This window comes from Ornithodoros turicata, chromosome 4, assembly GCF_037126465.1.
Source record: "Ornithodoros turicata isolate Travis chromosome 4, ASM3712646v1, whole genome shotgun sequence".
Lineage (NCBI taxonomy): Eukaryota > Metazoa > Arthropoda > Arachnida > Ixodida > Argasidae > Ornithodoros > Ornithodoros turicata.
Genome location: NC_088204.1, coordinates 12,580,240 through 12,602,308, shown reverse-complemented (window position 1 = coordinate 12,602,308; position 22,069 = coordinate 12,580,240). Strand labels below are relative to the sequence as shown.

General features: G+C 46.0%; 1 protein-coding gene across 1 annotated transcript; it reads right to left on the bottom strand.

The window, feature by feature from the left end:
• Positions 1 to 8,888: 8,888 nt before the first annotated feature.
• Positions 8,889 to 16,970, bottom strand: LOC135391066 (lysosomal protective protein-like). The gene is made up of 11 exons (XM_064621157.1): positions 16,839 to 16,970; positions 14,428 to 14,603; positions 13,749 to 13,911; positions 13,276 to 13,527; positions 13,129 to 13,220; positions 12,053 to 12,149; positions 11,806 to 11,967; positions 11,616 to 11,752; positions 10,867 to 11,026; positions 10,056 to 10,148; positions 8,889 to 9,098 (listed from the first exon to the last, which is right to left on the bottom strand). Exons 2-11 carry the CDS (start codon positions 14,583 to 14,585, stop codon positions 9,015 to 9,017), a joined length of 1,398 nt encoding a protein of 465 aa, XP_064477227.1. The 5' UTR covers positions 14,586 to 14,603; positions 16,839 to 16,970; the 3' UTR covers positions 8,889 to 9,014.
• Positions 16,971 to 22,069: the final 5,099 nt, after the last annotated feature.

Genomic DNA, 22,069 nt, shown 5'->3' with positions numbered 1-22,069 from the left:
TTCTTCTTCCTCTCCTTCTTCTTCTTCTTCTTCTTCTTCTACCAATGAGATAATGGCCGTGAACCACTAAGGGAGACTGGCCAAATGATGACCGTTCGCCACTAAGGCTTCTTCTTCAGCGGTGGTTTGTATTGATCGAGCACCAGTTCTCGCACATTTATTTCCGAGCAGATAGATATTCGTCGGCGGCTTGTTGAATATCTGTCTGTTGACTGAGATCTTAATTTTCTTGAACGTTTTCACCCCGGAGTCGAATAAACGATGGGTATGTCACTGGGACTTTGGAGGTGAACCTAATTTGGATATCCTCATCGACTGTGCTGTCCGGATATTTCCTCTGGAGTATACACTCGGTTTCCTGGGCTCTCCTCGACAAAATGCCTGCGTAGGTCCGCACAGAGGCGTCTCGGGAGGCTTCCAGCGCGCGCGGCTCGTCTCCCTCCCGTCTGCTTTTCTCACGAGTGTAGAAGAGAGCCACAGCAGAATGTCAATCATTTCGCACTTTCACGAACAGCGTAGATGGCTCGTCCATGTTCCTCAAAGTCATTTATTTGAGAAAGTCTCTAAATTGAGATGGAAAATTCTCCAAAATAGTATAAGTAGTTGTCACGTGAACAAAACGGCTCCATTAAGAAGCATGAAAGACTTTGTAACAGTTTCGTGTGCTCCAAAGAAATCCGCAACGGCACTTCGAAGTATTCTCCTCTCCGGTGAATTACAGTGCTTCTTACTCGAACAGCACTTACATCTTGTGAGGAAGAAAGAGAGAAAGGAAATAAGAAAGAAGAACAGAACGGCGTCTTTTGTCCCTCTAAAAGTATGCTTCGCAAACAGGGTTATATGGAAAAGAAAGCGCGAAATACTTTAGAGCACTACCACATCCTCGCGATATGACTTGCACTCGAGCAATTCTGTGGGCGCCGAGGGTAAAGTTAGTTTCTTTCTAAACTTCGTAAGTTAGTAAATTTGAGCGCTTCTATTTTCAGAGCGGTGTACAGTTGCAGTTCTGGGGAAAGCCTGATCACCCACGTTCCGAACTCCGAGGAATGTTATTTGCCATCGCTTGTCCTTTTCCAGAAGTCACGTGGAATAGAGCAGTCTCAGCTGAAAACACAAGACCTGCAACAACTCTGTACTACGAAAGATAGCGACGGCTGCAAGAGTAGCGGAGTGTGTTATAGAAGACTGAATACCGTCCTTTCGGCAGCGTAATCCCGCAGTGGACGTCCACCCAGCAAATATGTACATATCGCAGTTACAAACACAGGGCGGCGCGTTGGAGGCACAGATAAACATTGCGTTACAGATATGTGTACGTTACGCGATACTGCAGCCGTCGGGACCAATCTCTTTCTCAGCATGAGGCATATATGTTTCTCTGGTAGTACTCGTTTTTTTTCTTCTTTTCGTTTTTTTTTGTCTGCGCGTTTGAGAAAGGCAGGCAGTGGCAGGTGTTGGACGCCAACTGGCTGTATAGGCGGTAGCACTCCATAAGACACTGCAGGACGAACGACAATTCGTTCTTATCTCTACTGTTAGCTCCCTAGAGTCATACCTTGAAACTGGATTTCAGTCTTCTAAAGTGATACGCGTGTAATACGCTTGTTTATGTCATTCGAAATACTTGAGCCTCGGGAACAATCTAAAATAACATAGCATTAAGAAGAACGTAAGACGCAAAGTTTTGTCTCTTGTTATAGGATAAACACATTAACACATCACGGATTAAAAGCGCTAAAAAGAGACGAGACGACGAACGAACACACGCAGGTAGCGCACTAACGACACATTTATTGAACACGAACAACACTCTTAGAAAAGGCTAGATAAGTTCCCTCTCCTCTCCTTCTCAAGAAGCGCCTCCCATCTCCACATTTTTATATCCGTCAGTAAAGCGCCTCCCATTGGTCTCCTCAAACGATTCGCCCATTCATCACAGAGCCCTCTGAGGCTATGCGTTAACACGATCTACATATCACATAGTGTATTCACAAAAAGGGAGAATTAAGAGTAAAGGGGTTGTGGTATTTTGATATATGTGGTTCATTACATGGTGCACGCGTTGTACTGCATGTCAGAGTATTCCACGTGTCGTATACTTGAGTGAGATTTGAAAGCTTACCTTCCTGAACAATGTCGGACTTCGGTCTTGACTGTGAGGCTTATCAACATATTTTCATGAAATTAACACGAACAATTGGGTAGGGGATCTGTTACCAGATAAAGTTATTGCTCTTTGTGGTGGTGGATGGATAAAAGAAAATATGAAGATGATTGATTGATTTGTAAAAGAAAAAAAATGGAGACGTGGAGATGGAAAATATGAAGATGATACCGAACCGTTGCATGCTCTTCTGTACAATAGTTTTTCTTGGAGATCATGCTCCCACAAGTGGCGAGCCGCCTGCGCTTAAACAATTAAAGCTGGTTGCCGAGTGACCTCTTCGTGTTGTGCGGAAAAGTGAAAAGAGGAAAATGGGAAATTGAAGAAATAGAAGAAAGCGCGAAAAAATTGAAATCAAATTGCTCCTGCGTACCACACTTTCAAGAAAACAATCACCCTTTTGTAGGAGTACCATCCTGTTTCGGAAATTATTGCTCACGTGGAGTGCGTCGTATTTTGAAGCAGCCTTCTAAGATCAGCTTAGTTGGCAGTTGCAATATCCGCAAGCCTAAGTCGGTCTTCAGTCTAACAGCGTGCAAGCTTCCTAGCCTCACTTTATATATGATGAGAAAGTATCTTATATGTACGGAACAGTACTCAACGCGAACTTGTCCTCGTGATTCTATGTGCGCCACTAAATTCAATTAAAAAATAAAAAGAGCGTAATCCGGTTTAGAACGGATACAGCAGACGTCCTGTCCATGTGGGGGCTTAAGATGTTGCCAAGTTGATTTAGCATACAAATTGGAGCTTCCGTCATGTCTCGCGCTTAATTAGCAACTACTGCAGCGCGCAAAGCAAAAGCAGACGCTCAAAGCCAGGGGGAGATTTGCACTGACAGGTTGCACGCAGTGGTCGCCTTAATTGGCACTATATCGGCTCTGTGGGCTTGTTAAGAAGAGACATGGCGCGTCGCGCCAGCAGTGCCAAGAAAGAAAAAAAAAGAAAAGAAAAGAACCATCCGAGGGGAGATTTATTTCCGGCTGTTGGGTCTTATCGAAAACGCTCTAGTTGCATCTAATAGCAATGAACATTTCCTGTGCCTGTATTGATCCGTGAATGTGACCTAGATTGTGATTCAGAGAGAAAGCGTACCTCACCAGTTGTTTTAGTGAAGTTTATAATTTCGGAGGAGCTTCACTCTCAGAAGAAAAGGGAGTCAAATGATGCTCGGACACCTTCGCGAACAGAGAGGGCGTTGCAGCGACGCCCTTCGTCGGCCGTATTTAATACGAGTTGTTGGGTGCACTCCCTTCGTGGAGGAGTGTTAGCCTTACTCCCCAATGTTTATGACCAGGCTCTTCCACACCAACTTCAAGACGAAGTACTACGGAGACCAATTTCAAGACACCAATAATCAGTAAACATGTAACATTATATAACTTAACTTTATCCAATACACTATGTAACTATACTTAATATTGTATAACTTCCAATATCAAATCATGTAAATACTTATTTGATTCAATTTTTCAATAAATTCGCTGTAGCCAATGTTCCGTCCCCTTGACTGTGGTTTCGTTAGCCCCCCCCATCGCTCCCGTTCTCTCCTCATTCTCACTACCCTTTAACTATCCTTTTATTTATTTTATTTCTTATGGAATTCAGTTCCTGTTATACCTCGTGTGGCACGGGAACTAATTCATTTTAATTTCTTCCTCTTCACTTTCATTTATGTAATTCTTCAGGCGCTCTTGCCCCCCCCCCCCTCAACCTATTATTCATACACTATGCAACAGTGCAGTCTCGTACTTTTATTCATTTGTTAAGTTTATGGAGACACACCTGCAAATAATAAAAAAGATGAATATGCCTAACATGACCAAAGTAGTTGTATCCCTGCAGAGGACATTTACTTTTCGCAAGTCCTTGCTGAACCAAGAAAAACAGTTGGTGGCAGATATCCTCGGAAAGTACCTAACATTACGTACTGACGAACTGGTACGACTTGGGACAAAAGTTTACGGAACACCGGGGTGTCGCATTTCTTCACTGGAGCGACACCCTGGCTGCAAGCAGGAGCGGGGACGGACGGACGGACACACACACGTACGTGTGTGTGTGTGTGTGTGTGTGTGTGTGTGTGTGTGTGTGTGTGTGTGTGTGTGTGTGTGTGTGTGTGTGTGTGTGTGTGTGTGTGTGTGTGTGTGTGTGTGTGTGTGTGTGTGTGTGTGTGTGTGTGTGTGTGTGTGTGTGTGTGTGTGTGTGTGTGTGTGTGTGTGTGTGTGTGTGTGTGTGTGTGTGTGTGTGTGTGTGTGTGTGTGTGTGTGTGTGTGTGTGTGTGTGTGTGTGTGTGTGTGTGTGTGTGTGTGTGTGTGTGTGTGTGTGTGTGTGTGTGTGTGTGTGTGTGTGTGTGTGTGTGTGTGTGTGTGTGTGTGTGTGTGTGTGTGTGTGTGTGTGTGTGTGTGTGTGTGTGTGTGTGTGTGTGTGTGTGTGTGTGTGTGTGTGTGTGTGTGTGTGTGTGTGTGTGTGTGTGTGTGTGTGTGTGTGTGTGTGTGTGTGTGTGTGTGTGTGTGTGTGTGTGTGTGTGTGTGTGTGTGTGTGTGTGTGTGTGTGTGTGTGTGTGTGTGTGTGTGTGTGTGTGTGTGTGTGTGTGTGTGTGTGTGTGTGTGTGTGTGTGTGTGTGTGTGTGTGTGTGTGTGTGTGTGTGTGTGTGTGTGTGTGTGTGTGTGTGTGTGTGTGTGTGTGTGTGTGTGTGTGTGTGTGTGTGTGTGTGTGTGTGTGTGTGTGTGTGTGTGTGTGTGTGTGTGTGTGTGTGTGTGTGTGTGTGTGTGTGTGTGTGTGTGTGTGTGTGTGTGTGTGTGTGTGTGTGTGTGTGTGTGTGTGTGTGTGTGTGTGTGTGTGTGTGTGTGTGTGTGTGTGTGTGTGTGTGTGTGTGTGTGTGTGTGTGTGCAGGCGCGTGCGCCAGCGGGAATAAGTGTGTGCATGTGAGTAGGCACACGCGCCAGTGAGTGGGTGCAAGTATGTCTGTGTGCGAATATTATTTTCAAAGAGTACCAAGCCTTAGATTATGGCTAACAACTCTTAACTCGTAATAATAATAATAATAAGAACCTATTTCGGCAGAACAACCTCTCCCTGGTATTTTTCTTCATCAACATCAAGATCAACGCCTCTCCTGCACGCACATTGCACGTGCATTGTATATGTGTAATTGTAAGATCGGTAGTCTGATGCGCTCCTCGTTATGTAATGCCCCATCCAGGGTCCTTCAACGTAAATAAATAAACGCTCGAATATTTACGTCAAGCCATTAAACAGGTACTATAATCCCCCCTTTTTAAATAGAGTGACAGATACCGCATTTATTAATATAAGCCCACGTTAATCATGCCGGCTACAAGTGAAAAAAAAAACGTTGGAAAATTTCTTGCGAAACTGGCTGCTCTCGTACTTTAAAAATAAACTAAATATCACTAACGACATGACTGCGTCCGACCTCCGAAGAAGGAAACAGGATCTCTCCTGCTAATACGTTGTCCCTTGCGAAACAAAGTCAGAGGAGAAAGAAATGAGTTTTAATATGCGGTTTAATCCAACATCTTCCGGCCTACACTTTTCACCCTCTGGGAAGTTTTCGAAAGAAAAAAAGAGCCCATGTCACAAGGGCACACATTTGTCTTTTCCGATGGGCAAAAACGTTCTTAAATATTTGAACTACACGATGGCACGAGGAAGAAAGAAGGTATATAGCGACGGAGAGTACCTTTCGCCACTCGCCTTTTGGATGCATACCATAATGCGGTGCTCGCGTGAACATCAACATCCTTATTCGCGGGAGGCGATTATTCTTTTCTTTCTACTTACGCCTCGGTTTTGAAAAATGAAGGCGACACTCTCGAGAGACAAACGGTGCACTCCTGCCGTTTCTCTCACTAAAGCAAACAGCTGCCCCCCGTTTTTCTACGGAGTGGCTACGTTGTTCGTTGTTATGTTCGCGTGTCAGCAACGGACGCACTTTGCAGATGGGTGGGGAACAAACTTTGGTTTTGTTTCTCGCGGGTGCGGTTCTGTGTAGAACACTTTGATAGTAATATGGAATAGGGGAAAGACGATGGCTTCATAGGAAAGATAAATAAACGCAGCAAACATTGTGGTGGGATATTGTAGATTAAATGGGCACTGAAGAGCAAAAAGTTATCGTTGCAGATTTAAAGATGGCGTTACATTGACAGCAATACAAAACAGCGCGAGCGGAACCGCAGTTCACCCTTTTCCTCTCCTGACCTTCTCAAGCAGCGCGGGCAATGCGGGGACGGCCTGTCATTGGATGAACTGATTTGACCAATCACCGCGGGAGATCGTTTGAGGAGGCCAATGAGAGGCCGGTTCCGCGTTGCTGTGCTACTTGAGAAGGAGAGGAAGAAGGAAAACGTAAATTTGAGTTTCTTTCGCTCATATAAAGGACGAACGAACGTAACGGATGAAGCCCGTTCCCTTTACATTGCTGTCAAAGCAACGACATCTTTCATTCTGCAATAAGAATGTTTCCAAATCCAATAAAATAGGTCTCCGCTCGGTTATAGCTTGACCAGAACGAGCGACGTTTGGGTCTGGAGACTGCACTTCCCATAGCGGGTTTCTTCATGAGGTATGAGGTGAGGTGTGAAAAAAATCTGTGTTTGTTTCGCTCACCACGAATCGGTGGTTTTCGGTCGTAATATCTGAAACTTCAAGCTAGTCGGCGAAAATAGACGAGAAATGAAACTGGGATTCCCTATGCCTGCAATGAAAGCAACATTTTATTTGCGCTTTTTTTATCGTCCTAGTAGAGATTGGTAAAACGTGAACTTGTTATGCGATGAACTTGTGAACTCAGCGACAGCAGATGGCGACACAGAGTGGCATGGTTCACTCAACTTTCAGTCGGTGTGTATGTGTACTCATATTTCATGCTTTTTTTATATATAAAAACGAAAAGTGGTAGACATATAAATTTGGTGTCTACCGATTCCTGAAATATTTCGAGAAAAATTAAATAAGAAATTTTTTTCGCGATGGCTATAGAAGTTAAATAAAAACCTGTTGAAAGAGGGACGCGAAAAATTGTGTATTTTCTTCACATTCGTGACGTCGCCGTAAAATACATACAACATGTTTCAGAATTGTTTGTGTTATCTAATTCATCTAGTCTTCCTCTTTATAGTGAATCCACCCATGTCCAAATCTGCGCTGTGGTTACAGAGAAAAGCATAAAACGTGTTTCGTAGGAAATACATTGGGACGGAGAGCTGGTATGCCATCTTAAGGGATTTTGTCAACACCGCTTGCCTCTTCTTTTTTGTTGTTGCAACAGTCTGAAGTATGAAGTGCTCATTCCAGTGATTTCTGGTGTATGGTTCTTTCTACCGACAGCGTAAATAATCTTACGTTTCATCGGCACATTCCTATAACGATACGAAAACCAGAAACCCTAGCAATGGTGTGCCGCTGCTGTCCGCTTTCAAGCCGCTTCTCAGCGCAATACAAAGTCCCATGAGGTGCGTTCCGCAGCACCAGAACTGCTTTGTTCGAACAATTGAATAAAGAAGTAAAAGTTCCAATAAATACGAACTTCCTAACAAGCTTCCTTTCAGTTTGTGCGCGCCAATTTCATTTTGCAGCGACAACCCTTTTCCCCCCTTTGAAATTGGCAGGAAAAGGCGAAAATATTCTGCGAGCTAGTTTGTATAACGAAACAGACATTCGTTGACTCTTGTTTTTATGCGGATTAGAAATTCCAGACACTCATAATTGTCTGCTTCCAAAAAGCAGCGCTGAAGGCATACAGCACTGCACGAATAACAACCGAACGTATATCGCTGGAGAATATGTGCGGTTGTTCATTTTTAAGTCTTTTAACTTCGGACACAGAAGTCGGGACTCGTTCGTTTTTACGACAGAGAGTTAATAATACGTGGTTTTAGAGTAGCGTACCCAAGCGCCTTTGAAGACCAGAGGAAGTAACGGGCGGCCACCGCGTACGCCTAGATCTTAATACTGTGTATAAGGACTGCACACCTGAGCGTTCTTTAACGTGTTTTGAAGTCTCAGCCCTCGGTTCAGCTTGGGACAATGAGTTCACGGAACACCGAAGTGTCGCATTTCACCATTGGAGCGACCCCCAGGTAGCAAGCAGGAGCGGATTGATTGATTGATTCATTGATTGATTTTTATATTTATCTGTCGCAACGATAACACAGATCATGCTGCGCCGAAGTAGTTGTACAAAGAGCAGGACATTTCCATTGCCGTTGGGTATGTTCCTAGGCATGGGTGTTCGTACATTGGAGGTGTTCATAGAAAGCGTACAGGAGTATTTATGGTGAGTTGTTTTCCACATTGTTGTAACACCCGGACCAGTGCCATATCGTCACTTACGCCACCGAAGCAGGGGCGGAGGCACATACTCGTAGATGAATGCAATAGACTGCGACCAGTTTCTTATTCGATCTCTTATTAATAACCTCCGCTGCCGCTCCGATGACGAAATACGCTAGTGCCGTGTTCCGAAAACTTTTGTCCCAAGCCGTACGTCGCTTATAATGCACTACGTGGAAACCACGTGTTTATGACCCCTGTCACAATAAATGGGCAATTTTCAGTGATGATTGAAATCAACAGCCATTGAACGGGTGCATAGCGCCACCAAGCGTGTCTTTTTTTTTTTTTGTAGGTGGCGCTGTTGGTAACAGGTTGGAGCGGCCCAGATTTCATACACGCGTGTGATTACTCCAGCTTTCGGTGTATTCGAACATTATGTTTACTTCTTCATTTATTGTTGTTGTTGTTATTGTTATTTCCTTCAGTCTTGTGTAGTGTGTCTTGTCGCGGGATAACGAGGAAGCCGCGTCGTTCAGTCCGCTGGGCTTTAAAACGGACTGTCCGTAAGGAAATTGGTGATCATCTTCAGAGCTTGCGCTGGCTTGTTTTGAGGAACCATGTGACCGGATCCCTGAAAGTGAGACACCATTTCATTTTATTGCATTGCATACAAAAGTTCGTGAGATTGTCTGCGGCAGCGTGTCTCTGCGCATGAGAGGAGGTAAAGTTTCGAGAAACCACGTGACAATGCGCTTGTCCAATCACAGGGAGGCAATTCCGGGAGGCAATTTCGGGGTGCTCGTAGGCCTCGTTTCAAAAGGCCCTTCAGAGCAAAAGCCACGTGTGTCTCACGTTAGGTCGTGATTCCATTATTTGGGGGAGGAGGGACCAACGAAGTCACTCCGGAGGCACGCGGGGTAAGAGAGAAACTGCGGAGCTGCGCACACAGTTGGCCCCTTTGCACAGCGCGTATTATTGTGTGTTCACTCGGGGTGGTTAAAAGGTGAAGTTGGGGGAAACAGTGTGCACAAGGAAGATTAGTGAAACTTAGGGAATATTCTGTTTAGGGGTGCTTCACACTTCAGGACCACCGACCTCAATACCAACCAGCCATACAGTAGCCATACCGGAATAAACCCTGTGCGCTGGCAAAAGCACCTATAGTAAGGTCGCTCAGTTGTTCACGTGGCACGGAGTAGCCGGCTTCCACGTTGGTGGTGCCGCTTTCTCCATGTTTTTTTATCTTTTTTTCACTCACTCACCACAAAGAGTAAGCAAAATCGACGCTTCAGCGAGTAAGCTTAAATCACGCCAGTAAGCTTAAGCTTAAAACCGACAACAACGGTAGTGCGTCACACGCGAAAAGTGGTACATAGTGAAAGCGCGGATTGCGGCTGGAGGTCCAAACTGTGGCGGAAACCCACCATACGTTCTAACCTTCGTCAATTATGGAACGAAGACAGCTTCAATGTTTCTTGTGCAAGGAGTAGTACGAAGCATGGCCTAGACAATGTTGAGGTCAGCGTTAAAGACAAGGTGGGCGCTCCGAAATATTCTTTCTTGATCTAGACACTCGTGTAAAGGTTACCTTGACAGTTGCAAAGGTGACGTTCCCCTCGTATGTTTGGAAGAAGCCGGCTACTTGTTTATGAAGTTTCCAGATCTTGTAACTGGAGGTCGGCTGTAACAATACGAGAGAAAGTAAATACAAGTACCCGGGTATGAATTGACCGCTGATATCGTAAGAGCAAACAGTCGGCAAAGGTGTTCATTGTGTCACATCGTGTTCGTACACTCCACGGGGGGGGGGGGGGGGGGGGGAGGCTGACCTAAAGTGGGGAGCAATTACAATTATTGCATCTAGTGCCCTGTATTGCAGTTACATCCCGTTTTCGCATGAGGTCCCGCAAGCGATGTTGTTTTGGCAGCAGCAATAATTATATGGAGTACGTTCACACCTAAAGGAAGCTGGCCTGTAGACAGGCACTGCATGTGCGACTACAAATGATTTCGACAACCTCGGATGATACGCAATAGAAGCAAGCCTGCCTCCCGCAACCTACTCAACCCACGATCGTGACGCCGGCTGAGCTCTGGCATCACTACACACGGGAACGCATATAGTTTCTAGATAGCGCCTTGTTACATGGGATTTTGAAGAGTGTCGTGGTCGCTTCGCATCCTATCTGGTTTCTAGCTTTATACTCTTCCAGGTGGCGTTGACATATGTCGTTCCAAACATTACTGATTTCTCAAAGTCAATCGATGATTCCAAGTACGACGTGCTAAGTATGCCGTTCAGCACGTCGTCATGCTTTGGTTACTGATGCCGTTCCGTTTCCCTGCTTCATTAAGTGCTACGGCATCTGGTAACTCGGTAGTACAAAAAGGTGACTAACCCTATATCCCAAAGTGTTCACAAACCACTCGTCGCCCAGAAAGTTGCAGACCATGTCAACGTCACCGTTGTATATGAGCGTCTTCAGTCTTCCCGAATCGACCAGTTCTTTCACAATGGTCTTCATAGTATCATGTTGTTCCGTGTATCTCAGCACGTCGCTTGAAAAGAGAAATTCAAGGCACTTTACGGTCGAAATATCATTTCGTGAGAATAATAATAATGTCGTATTAACCGGACGCCACAGTTGCTCTAAGTATTTTGGGGAGATAAATAGTGGTGTGCACTTTGTCCTCTATCCTCCACGTCTGCAGGAATTCTCGACAATGCTCCAACCACAGCCATCGAATAAACCAACACTGAGCCACCGATTCAGGTGATGTCATGTCGGGGCTGTCCAACAAGCACACTACTGTAATAGGCCTTTTTACTGTGTGCTACCACCGCGAAGCAACTGTTGCTATAAATGGTGGACAGACGGAAAGAATAAGACAGCGGCAAGGATCGGTACCAACATGAGTTGGCCCAACTTTACATTGGGCCAACATCTGCATATTTTACATTGGGCCGGCTACTCGAGTACGCTTATGGTATCGAGGTCTTGCTACCAAGGAGACAGACTAGTCTTCAGCATGGCCTTAGAACTGCCAGCAACGTGCAGATGTTGTACCCAGTCGGCTGCTGCTATTGACTGTTTAGTAATGGTTCCCATAATGTCGGTACTTAAGATGTCTAGAAATATCAGAATACCTGCACGAAGTCCAGTTAAGCGGTGATTCATCAACATGAATAGCTGCTTTCACTTCGGGCTGATTAAGGTAGTCCGCGACTTCGTCGTCTTCTGTAACGCTGCATTTTAGGCTATGGCCCCACCTTGAACCAGAGACCTGTCGCGGAATCATCACCGTGGGATCACAGCAGCAATCCATACAGTACTTACCCCGGGAGGGACGTCCAGGATCCTCCTCATCATGTTCCACAGGTGGTAGTTGTACGATGTCTTTGGAGGAACGGCGCGTCCTAGAAGTCCGCCTTCGCAACAACCGTACAAGTTGTAGGGGTTGAGACCCTCATCGTTTATTATGTACAGAGCCTCATCAACCTGTACGTGTTCCAAATAACACGTTTTTAGGTGATGTTTCAGGTTTCAAGCACAGGTGCTTGATGAGTACGAAAGGTTCACTTACTGCCTCTGTACAATGGTAATCGCGTGATCCAGTAAAACGGCAGGAATGCTGGGAAACACTGCCATTGCAGCAATGCTGAGTCAGTTTGTTCCACAACCTAAAGCAGCAGAGTTTCGGACTTTATAAGAGACTCTTCCACTGACAGCTGGGGATGCCGGTCCCAGTTCTCTACTGCTCTACTGGGTGTTTGAGTTAAATCCTTGTGCTAAATAATTCGCTAACGGGTACACCAATCGAAAAACTTTCTTCGCCTCCCACTCATTGACACGGTGCGCAGCTTGTAGGTGGCATCGGACATATACTTGTAAAGAAGAAAGTTCGTAGGTTGGTGCACCCGTTCGCGAATTGTTTAGACCGGGGATTTAACTGAAACACCTGGTATATAGTTGCATTATAGCTGCGTCCTAGCGTCCGGGTTGACCAATTGAGTTTCTAAACTTGTTGTGGTGTCGAAACCGGCCGAGGATACCAGAAATTTGATGTTGATACTCAGCGCGTACAAGATCGTGACTGGACTGACACATTCACGCGGTTTTCCCACTTCTCGGATCCGTATACATTGCAATGATTACTGATACTTTTTTGAGTTCGCAAGAGTCCGCAGACGTTCCCTTACATCCGCCGCCTGATCCCTTACATCATGGCCTTACTCATGAGACAAGTGCGCCTGTTGTATCAACTGGAGCAAAATGTCATCTGTTGAATGAACACAATGCTCTTCGGTGCCTCCGATGTCGTCGCGCCGCGCACAAACAATACGCTACGACAGTTTGTCTCTGCGCTGGGGAGAGAGTCACATTCGGAGAAGTCACGTGACAAAGTGTGTCCTCTCACAACGCAGCAACAACGGGGTGTCTGTAACCCGGCATGGTTCTGAGCATGATTTCATAGAAGAGACCACGCGCGCCTCACATTGAGTCGTCAACTGTTACCCCCTTAGGAAAGGGACTAGTGAGGTCGCTCCAGGGGCAATAGGGAGGAAGGGGAACTCGAGAGCTGCGCACGTAGCTGGACCGCTTGCATAGCGTATTTGGAAAGGGACCCATCACACGTCACTGTCTCGACGAAGAACTCACCCCAGTCCCCAGAGGCCATGGTAGTACCCGAAAAACATGAGACCGTTACCAAGAAGAGCGTTGTCTAAATATCCATTTCCAACAGCGTACCCCTGAAAACATCGAAAGAGGCTTTGTCCCAGTCTCACAGGAGGTGATCTGCCTCACCTTCAACTTGATGTGATTGTCGCCTTTGAGCACGCGCTGTGTAAGCATCGGGACGTAGACGCCGCCATAGCTTTCTCCGGTGACGTAGAAGTCATTGGAAAGGAACTCTGGAAATTTGCGGAAAAAATCTAGAAGGGCGCGATAATTGTCGTCCGCCGTCTCCTCATCGTTAGACACGTAGTGATGCGGCGTGGAAGGGTCGTAGGAGAAACCAACGCCAGCGGGGGCTTCGAGAAATAACACGTTAGCCACCTGGAGAGCAGAGAGGGCGCCACGTGTCAGAAATTTACTGAAACTCAATTCGTTATCGCAATTTAAAGCGTTTGTGATGTTTCGTTCCTAGTGACGAAGCGTAAATGTAAAACATAGCTATATTTCTAATCAAATGAACTTTTAAGTGGTTCTGAACCACTAAAAATGAACCACGATAAGTGGTTTACCCCCGCGTTGTTGAACATTACCCTGCCTTTTACCTTATTCCAGCTATGCTGGTTGAGACGGAGCTTGGTTTTCTCCGCGGTAACTAGAAACGGACCCAACTCCGTGAACAGTCCAATCATAGAGCTGCATCCGGGTCCTCCATTCAGCCATACCAAGAGAGGGTCTTCTTTTGGAGAATGTTGGCTTTCCACAAACCTGCGTTTATAATTTATCCGCGTGCTCATTTGTCTTATAATTTTTAACATACATCTTTAATTTGTACAAACGGGGATGTACAGCGAAATTTCTAGAGAGTTTGAGCAACTTGGCGGCACATAAGGGTCTATAACTAGAACGTCACTCAAGACGTTCACGTGAAAAGCCCTCCCGTCAAGGTGAGTGCCTTACCGACTGACTTTGCACTAGTGAGGCTCTTACTCTGACGCGGGGACATTAGGTTCCACGTGACATTCTGACGCCAGTTCCTAAAATAAAGGTTACCTACGGACTGCTGATGAAGTGCCATTAAGTCTGGAAAAGCTGTCCTGTTCCATTTCGTTCAGTTGTTGGGTCGAGCAGATTTGGCGACGTTTGAGTTAGAAACTCACATACTATCACGTGCAGCGATAGAGCTTGATGATGATGACGGTGATGATAGATAGAAAAAAAAAAAAAAGGGGAACGGGGAGCTCCTTTCCTCATCGTTCGCAATAAATATATGTCTGTACTTACCAGTAGTGCAGCTTTCGAGTTCCTCCAGCTTGTAGGAAGCCCGAATATTGTTTGAAATTAATGGGCTCGGTGAGGCCTGGTAACCTCGTTACCTCGTCTGCGAAATCCACGCAGTGACTGAGGTGCATCACTGCGGTTAGCAGCAAGAGGACTTTCATGGTTCAAGCTAGTGTTATCTGAAATCGGATATTACATGTACTGGTTAAATTCATTCATCAACGCTACCCTGCAGGTGGTCTTTGCGGTGCTCCAGACTATCATGCATAAGCACACCAAATAGTACTCTCCAGATGTTCATGATGTAGTCGCGTGGTACGCCTATAGCACCTAGATACACGCGAGTGTGGACTGCTTTGGAAAGGTGACAGATCACCCCAATAATGATGATATTATTATTAGCCCGCCCGAAGTTGAATTGAATTCAATTTTTTATTTCACATTGCTACAATGTGAGGAACCAGACCAAACAGCTGCGGACAGCACGCTATACTGGATCCACATAAAAGACAGTTACTATTCCCATCGTCGTTAAACAATTTATGAAGAGATTCCCCTAAAAAAATAATCTTGAGTACTCCGTAGAGAACGGCTCGCAAAATAGGCCTATTATCTGAAATATACCCCATTTTTGCAACATTGCATCAACGCGGGCTCAGTTCACGCGCAAGAAAAAGCGTTAGGGGGTCTCCCGACACACCCCCTGCGAGCGGACTGAAGTCTCTTACAACCTGCTTTGCTCACTTCAAGGTCACACCAAGCTAGCCCGCCAGTGGCCCGTGTCGCCTGCTTTTGAGGTCACAGCCAGTTTCTCCGTCGGCCCGGCAGCGTCGAAGCAGTCGCCTTACTTTGACCGCGGTTTGTAGTTCATATATTCTAACCAATGTTAGGTTCATGCTCCACGTGGTGAATTGGGGGGGGGATTTATTGGCAGAAAAAAAAAAGAAAAAAGAAAGAAAAAGAAAGGGGGAAAGGGGTGAATGGACTAGTGGCTAGGAAGGCATTACACATGCTTGCATGGGTTTTTAAGGATCGCTTCATGGTCTCTTTAACCCACGTCCAGGTTCTTCAGCAAAGATTGCAACAGCTAGATTCGTAGAAAATCTACACCGCTAACATCGGAAGTCGTCCTATTGTAATATCACGGGAGGCGGCTCCCTCGGTTAGACGACCGCGGGAGAGGTCACACGCTCATGAAAACAAATACGAATGGCGGAGGATTTCCCTCCTCTGACGACACAGTTGAACGTCAAAATTTATTCCAGGGTTTGTATGTCGGAAACCGGGAAGACATTGTTTTAAAATTGTTATATTGCTATTTTTTAATGAAATTTTATTTTTCATCAATAGCACTGGCGTGCATTACATTGCGTGCGTCATGTAATGAACTACATCTGGATGTGTCACAATCGCCTTAAAGGGGCATTTGTCATTGCGGAATGAAGGATACTGTTGTCTTGACACCAACACAAGAGGAACGGCTTTACATATCCGTTGCGCGGTTCTTGGTTTGATCGACAGGGAAAGCGTAAATTGAGTTTTTTTGTTCTATCGATCAAATCAAGAACTGCGCAACGTATATCAATGCCGTTCTTTTCGCGTTCCATTTACGCGTTCATTCTCCCTCTTTCACAGGAAAGGGGGCAATGCGGAGCGGGCTCTCACTGGTCGGTCTCCTCAAACGATTTGTCCAATCATCGCGGCAGATCGTTTGAGGAAACTAATCCGAGGCCTCTCCGCATTGACGCGCGCTTATTGAGGAGAAGAGGGAGTGGGTACGCGTCAATTGAATTTCTTTTTTTTCTTCTATCATAGATCACGAACGGCGTTATGGGGGCGGCTCCCGTTCCTTTTGTGTTGATGTCAAGGTACACCAACGGTTAGTTTTCAGTCAGTGGCTCAGGTGCTGCGCAAAACGAAAGCAGAGGCGGCTGGTGACATATGCAACAACCGCCATGCATGTGGTACACCGCACTCTTAAAAAGAGGGGGTGTTGTAACTCTTTTTTTCGAGAGTACACCCTTGCCACATATATCACTCCCTTTGATGTGTACAATACTCACCATTACCCTCGTTAAGGAGTCGCTTCCTTCATAGCTATGAAGGGAGTGAGGAGGCTCTTCAAGGGGAGCGAGTGATATATGCGGCGAGGTCGTACTCCCCAAAAGAGGAGTAACAGTACACTTTTTTTTTAAAGAGTGCAGCCATAATTCGGACATGACACAAGCTATTAAGGTAAATTTTAAATCATAGGCTACGGACTTCGTTATAAAATTGGAATTCGGTTTTGGACATCAACCAACTATACGACAGTTTTGTTTTTCTGCTAGTCTGGCCACTCGTCCGTCTGGACGATGGCTCTCAAGGAAACTAATTTCTACGTTCATACTATCGAAAAGGAAAGGTCTTCTCACTTGGTCGCCCCTTCGATGTCAGTCACCTCTTTGGACGGAGAACCTTCAGAACACTTCCCGTGACGGTATCGTCGAAAGATACAACTAGCACGCAGCCTTATCGGTGAGGGGAGAGCTTATTTGAGGCAATATGCGCATGTATGCGGCGAGCAAAGTCCATCAGAAGAGAAATCGATATCGGCTTCGTTCATAATTGGTGCTTCAGCGGATTTGCAAGTCATAACAACAGTTCACGAAGCTCTCTTATATCGAGTAACAAAAAGATCACGCGGTTGGGACGTTATCAGAAGCTCCACAAATACCTTTCTATCAGTGTGTTTGTTCTGCGCGAACACAGCGACGTATTTCAGTGTCAAGGAACGCTGTTGCTATTGTGCGTTTAGATGCAGATTATTTTTCTTTTTCTTTTCATTGTGCTTTCGAGACCGGTATCGTTTTGTATTGTCCGCCACAGCGCTGGCTGCAGAAAGACTGCAGCCATATGAGAAAAAGCGTATACGAGAGAAGCAGAACTCTAGAACTACTTATAGAGGTGGCGCCGGGTTCTTCGGAAGCGACTACGCAAGTCGGTATTAACGACTCTACTACACGTATTCAATGCATAAGTACACATTACGTCCCCCCACATTCATAGAAGGTTGCAAAGCTCCACGACCCTGAAGCTCTAATGGAGAACCCAGGGACGTAGAGTGCAACGATGAACAATCGTTTAAGTTCAAGTCGGGTACGTACAGGTTATATAGCGTACAGTGGTTTATCCAGGATCGTGAACAAGAGGGGGTGGCTCATAAACAGGGAAACCATTATTGGACATTGAACGTAAAAGCAGGACGCCAGCGAGCCGGTAATAAATTGGACACTGATATTACTCGCAATTTAGGGATGACAGCAGACGGACATTGTCAGAGTAACGCTGTCGACAATTATAAACAAGTGGCCTTAGGTAGGGGTGCAGAGGAAAGAAAGAGAAGGGTGTTTTAGGGTGTCTGGATAAATAAATGACAGTATGGCAGAAGCTAAAATTATTATATTCGGTTGAGATTATTTAGGAACAGTAGAGGCAAACGCGAACAAGCAATCGCTTCACTTCTCACTCGAAGCGAAAGCCGTAGTCTTAAATTGATTGATTATATTATTCATTGGTTATATTATTCATTGGTTATATTATTCATTGGTTATATTATTCATTGGTTATATTATTCATTGGTTATATAAAAGGAATTATTACAGAGTGAGGCATTCCATTTGGACATCGCATCACACGAAAAAAAAAAAAAAACTCTGGTCTCGTCGCTAAGTCATACTTAGCCTAATGATGTGCACAGGGTCCCCTTACCTTGCGATGTGCAAGACTTTATGCAAACTTTATTCCCTGTCTATTTTCACCGCTCCGCATCCAAAGGCGTACACCCGGGCCACGACTGCCTATAGCTAGCTAGAGTCTGGCCCTTCCTCAAAGCTGAGACTCTCGCCGCTTTTCACATGTGACTCACCTTTGCCCACCCAAGCGCACGAGGCCCACAATGCAATCGTAAGCCCTCCCAACCCGGCCCTGTGTACCATAGTGCACCCAGAGTCTGCTGAATACGACCGATTCAGCTGAAAGTGAGTGTGTGTGAGGTGCCGGAATTGGAGGGTAGCGGTGAAGACGCGCGACGAAAGCTGTATATACTATCAGAGGGAAGTATGACGTCACGGTGAGTCCAGTGTGGTGTAGGGTGAACACAGTGTGAACAATGTGTGAACACTCCCGGCAATACTGAACACTCGTGAATTCCCCATAGTGGTCACATGGGAAAAAATTTAACGGTGGCAAAACACTTACAGGTCGACAACCACAACGCGCCTAAGCTCCTCCCATTGCGACGCGCCCATCGAGACCAGAGCAAGTCTTGGGCTTTGCGGGCTAGCGTGGCAAGAGTTGTATATGTATCTCATAGTAACCAGTATGCAAGGTGGGAACGTAGTGCTTTTTACCGCAAAATTAATCGCGATCGCTATGCTTACTACTGACAGTACCAGTACTGAAGTACAGGCAGTACTGAAGGTGACACAATAGATGTTATACTAAACACGAGTGACGTCTTGGTCAGAGACATGGAGCTGCTTGCAGCACAACCACTGTTAATGAACGACTGGAAGGTGACGACATCGAAGTTCCGATAAGGGGCATAAGGTGGTATCATGTAGATAACCTAACAAGACAGAGTATGATTAGAAGATATGAACGTTACGTGTTACGGTACGTGTTAAGACATCAAGAGCGGTATAAGGAGGGTTACGGACGGCAAACATAGTCTGCAGGCCAGTCCTGGAGCCTTTGGTCTCTGACCAAGAATAACTAAATATATGATAAGACACAGTCTGCGAAAAAGAGCCAACTCGCGTGCAGCCGACAATGTCCCCACGTTGGAATGAGACGGAATTTTTGGACTGGGGATATTTGCGGCGATTAAAATCTGGAATGGCTACTACGAAATGGTCGTGTCCATCCTGAGGAAAATAAGCTAGCTCAATGACGAAATAAAAACTTACTAAAATCTCGACTGTAATACAAAACTTCGAAGCTACAGCCCGCGACTGGCATCTTCAAGTAAATGAGTTTCTATACAGCGATAAGAGCCGGGTAGCTATCGAACTAGGTATAAATTAAGATTATTTTTATGGCGCGCACGCAACCGAGGCTGTATCAGTTAAGAGCACGGTACGGCATAAACTGTGACGTCACAAAGTGTCCTATGAAAGCGCACATGAAACGACACGGTGCACCCACCCCTAGGCACGCTGGAGACAAGGGCGCTTTCCCTCCATTTTTACGGTTCCTCGACAAAGCCGAAAGCCACCCAGTCTAGAAGCTACGACATCGTATTCACTAACAGCAATTAAACAGTTTCTTACAGAGTGTGCGAGGAACTACGCAGTGTGGCTAAGAGAGCTTAACCCCGTCTGACCGTCACCGGCGATCCACCGTAGGCAGAGTAGCTCCACCGACGTCACCGTATAGTTTCCAATGTACACACACCACAACCACAGCACATCCAACGAAGATGTCCACCACACACAAACACATCCAGCGCAGATCCACATGGTGGCACACACACAGAAGATAAATAGCTAAACCAAACATGTAACCTCGAGAACACTATATTGAAGTTACGACGAGACTTTGCGTACAAACGTACAAAACACGTCGCAAAACTCTAGTCGAAAGCACCGTCAAGAACCCAGTTCAAGGTTGCCACATACCCCTTCAAGACATCAAGTCATTCGGGAAGAACAAAAGAGAGCCTCGACCTACGAAACGACTGGCCGAGAAAGGCCTAACCTTGGACGCCGCGCTTGATATACCCAGAAGTATTCGACGTCACCAGCCTTTGCGACAAATTACGATGATCGGTTAGGAATACGACGTGAGTCGGCAGAAGCTGCAAAGTAAAGGGGCGTCTGTGAGGGGTTGAAAGAAAATGAAAAAAAAAAAAAAAGGAAGAGACAGAAAGAAATGAGGAACTGTTATCGCTGTCACACGCGACGCATCGGGCTATCGCAAGCGCGGGAAATGCTGTCAAGATGTGTCTGTACCAATGTGTGTGTTTTGCTTGAGAAAGAATGGTAGCCAACCTTGATATCACATGAGGAAGCATACGATGGAAGCCAACTGTGACGCGGCGCCTGCACTCAGGGAAAGCGTGCAGTCAGGTAATCCACTTGGGTAATGACGTTGATGTTGATGAAGAAAAAATAAAAGTGAGTGAAAAACCGAAAATCGAACCCCGCTTTCGCGATAACTATCCGTCCAAGGCCAAATCATCGGTTAACGTGGCGCACAATTAATCACACGGTCCTAACAGACTGATTCCAACGCACACCTTTGAGTAGATGTCACAAGCGCCGACAAGGGAGCATCTCTCTTGTCAGGTGGCCAAGGACCCAGCACTGTTACGAGGTTAAAGTTGCGGTTGTCTAGTCGGTCGAGAGCAGATTTCATGGTAGCCCTTTGAGGTCCGTATCTAGAACAGTGCACGAGAACGTGCTCAGTGCCCTCCACGACAGCCCAAAGTTCGCTGAATCGGACTTTTTGTTGGCCGCTCTCGTTGGCCCCGTCTTGCACCCCAACCAGTGGGCTGTCACTACCGCTCTCCTCGGTTTTCTCCGAGTCTCAGGGGGTAAATCCACGAGTTACCACCTTATGCGTAAGTTTCCTCCTTGCTCGAGACCACAAATGGTGTAACTGCCCTCGTTGTTGTTAAGAGGAAAATTTATTGTAAACACAAGCTGAATACTCAACACACTAATTCGATGGCAACACTAAGGGACCATATACGGCACGCAAAAAAACACGGGCACTATACACATCTAACACAAATCTTGCGTCTCTTCAGCCGCTCTCGGTGGTACAGTCGGAAGCATGTCCGCCTTCTGGTCCCAAGATCGCGGGTTCAAACTCGACCGAGGACGGTGGCAACTTAAGATCGAAGGGTATAAGTTTCTCTCACACGCCGTCTTCCACGAGGGGCGTTAAATGTGGTGTTCAATGTGTCCAGATATCGGCGCGCGTTGACAGCCATAAGCCATGGCTCAGCGTTGAGAACCATCAAGTGGGCAAAAGTAATCCAGAGACCCGACCACTGTGGCGTCGTCATGATCGCATGTGTCTCGCGACGTAAAGCCCCGACTTATTATTATTATTATTATTATTATAATCATCACTATTATTACACCCTACTATAGGTGACATGGTTACCTCGTGCATGTGGTAATGTTGCACCCTTGCATGAGATGTAACCTTGTGCCCATAACCAGGAGTGTAACTTCACAACCTTCAGGGCACAGCATGTATATGTAGCATGCCAGTTACCTGGTGGTAGCCAAGGTCGTGCAAAAGACTGGGAGGTGGTGTGTTCGAATCCTACAACCGGCTGTGCTGTCTGAGGTTTTCCCTGGGTTTACCGAAGACTTTCCAGACGAATGTCGGCACAGTTCTCCCTGAAGTCGGCCCAGGACGTATACCAACCCCTCTGTCCCCCCCACTCCTTCCTGCTGTCTTCTCTCCATCTGTTCACGCCTGTATGCCGCTCACAGCCACAGTTGCTTCGCGGCGTTAACACGGAATAAAAAGAAAAGCAAGTTACCACCCAAAAGGTGTAACGACTCTACCCATTTTTCTGAGAGTGTAGCCAAGTAACCGCGTATTCATACCAGCGACATTCCCCAGAATATTCCAGCTCAAGACA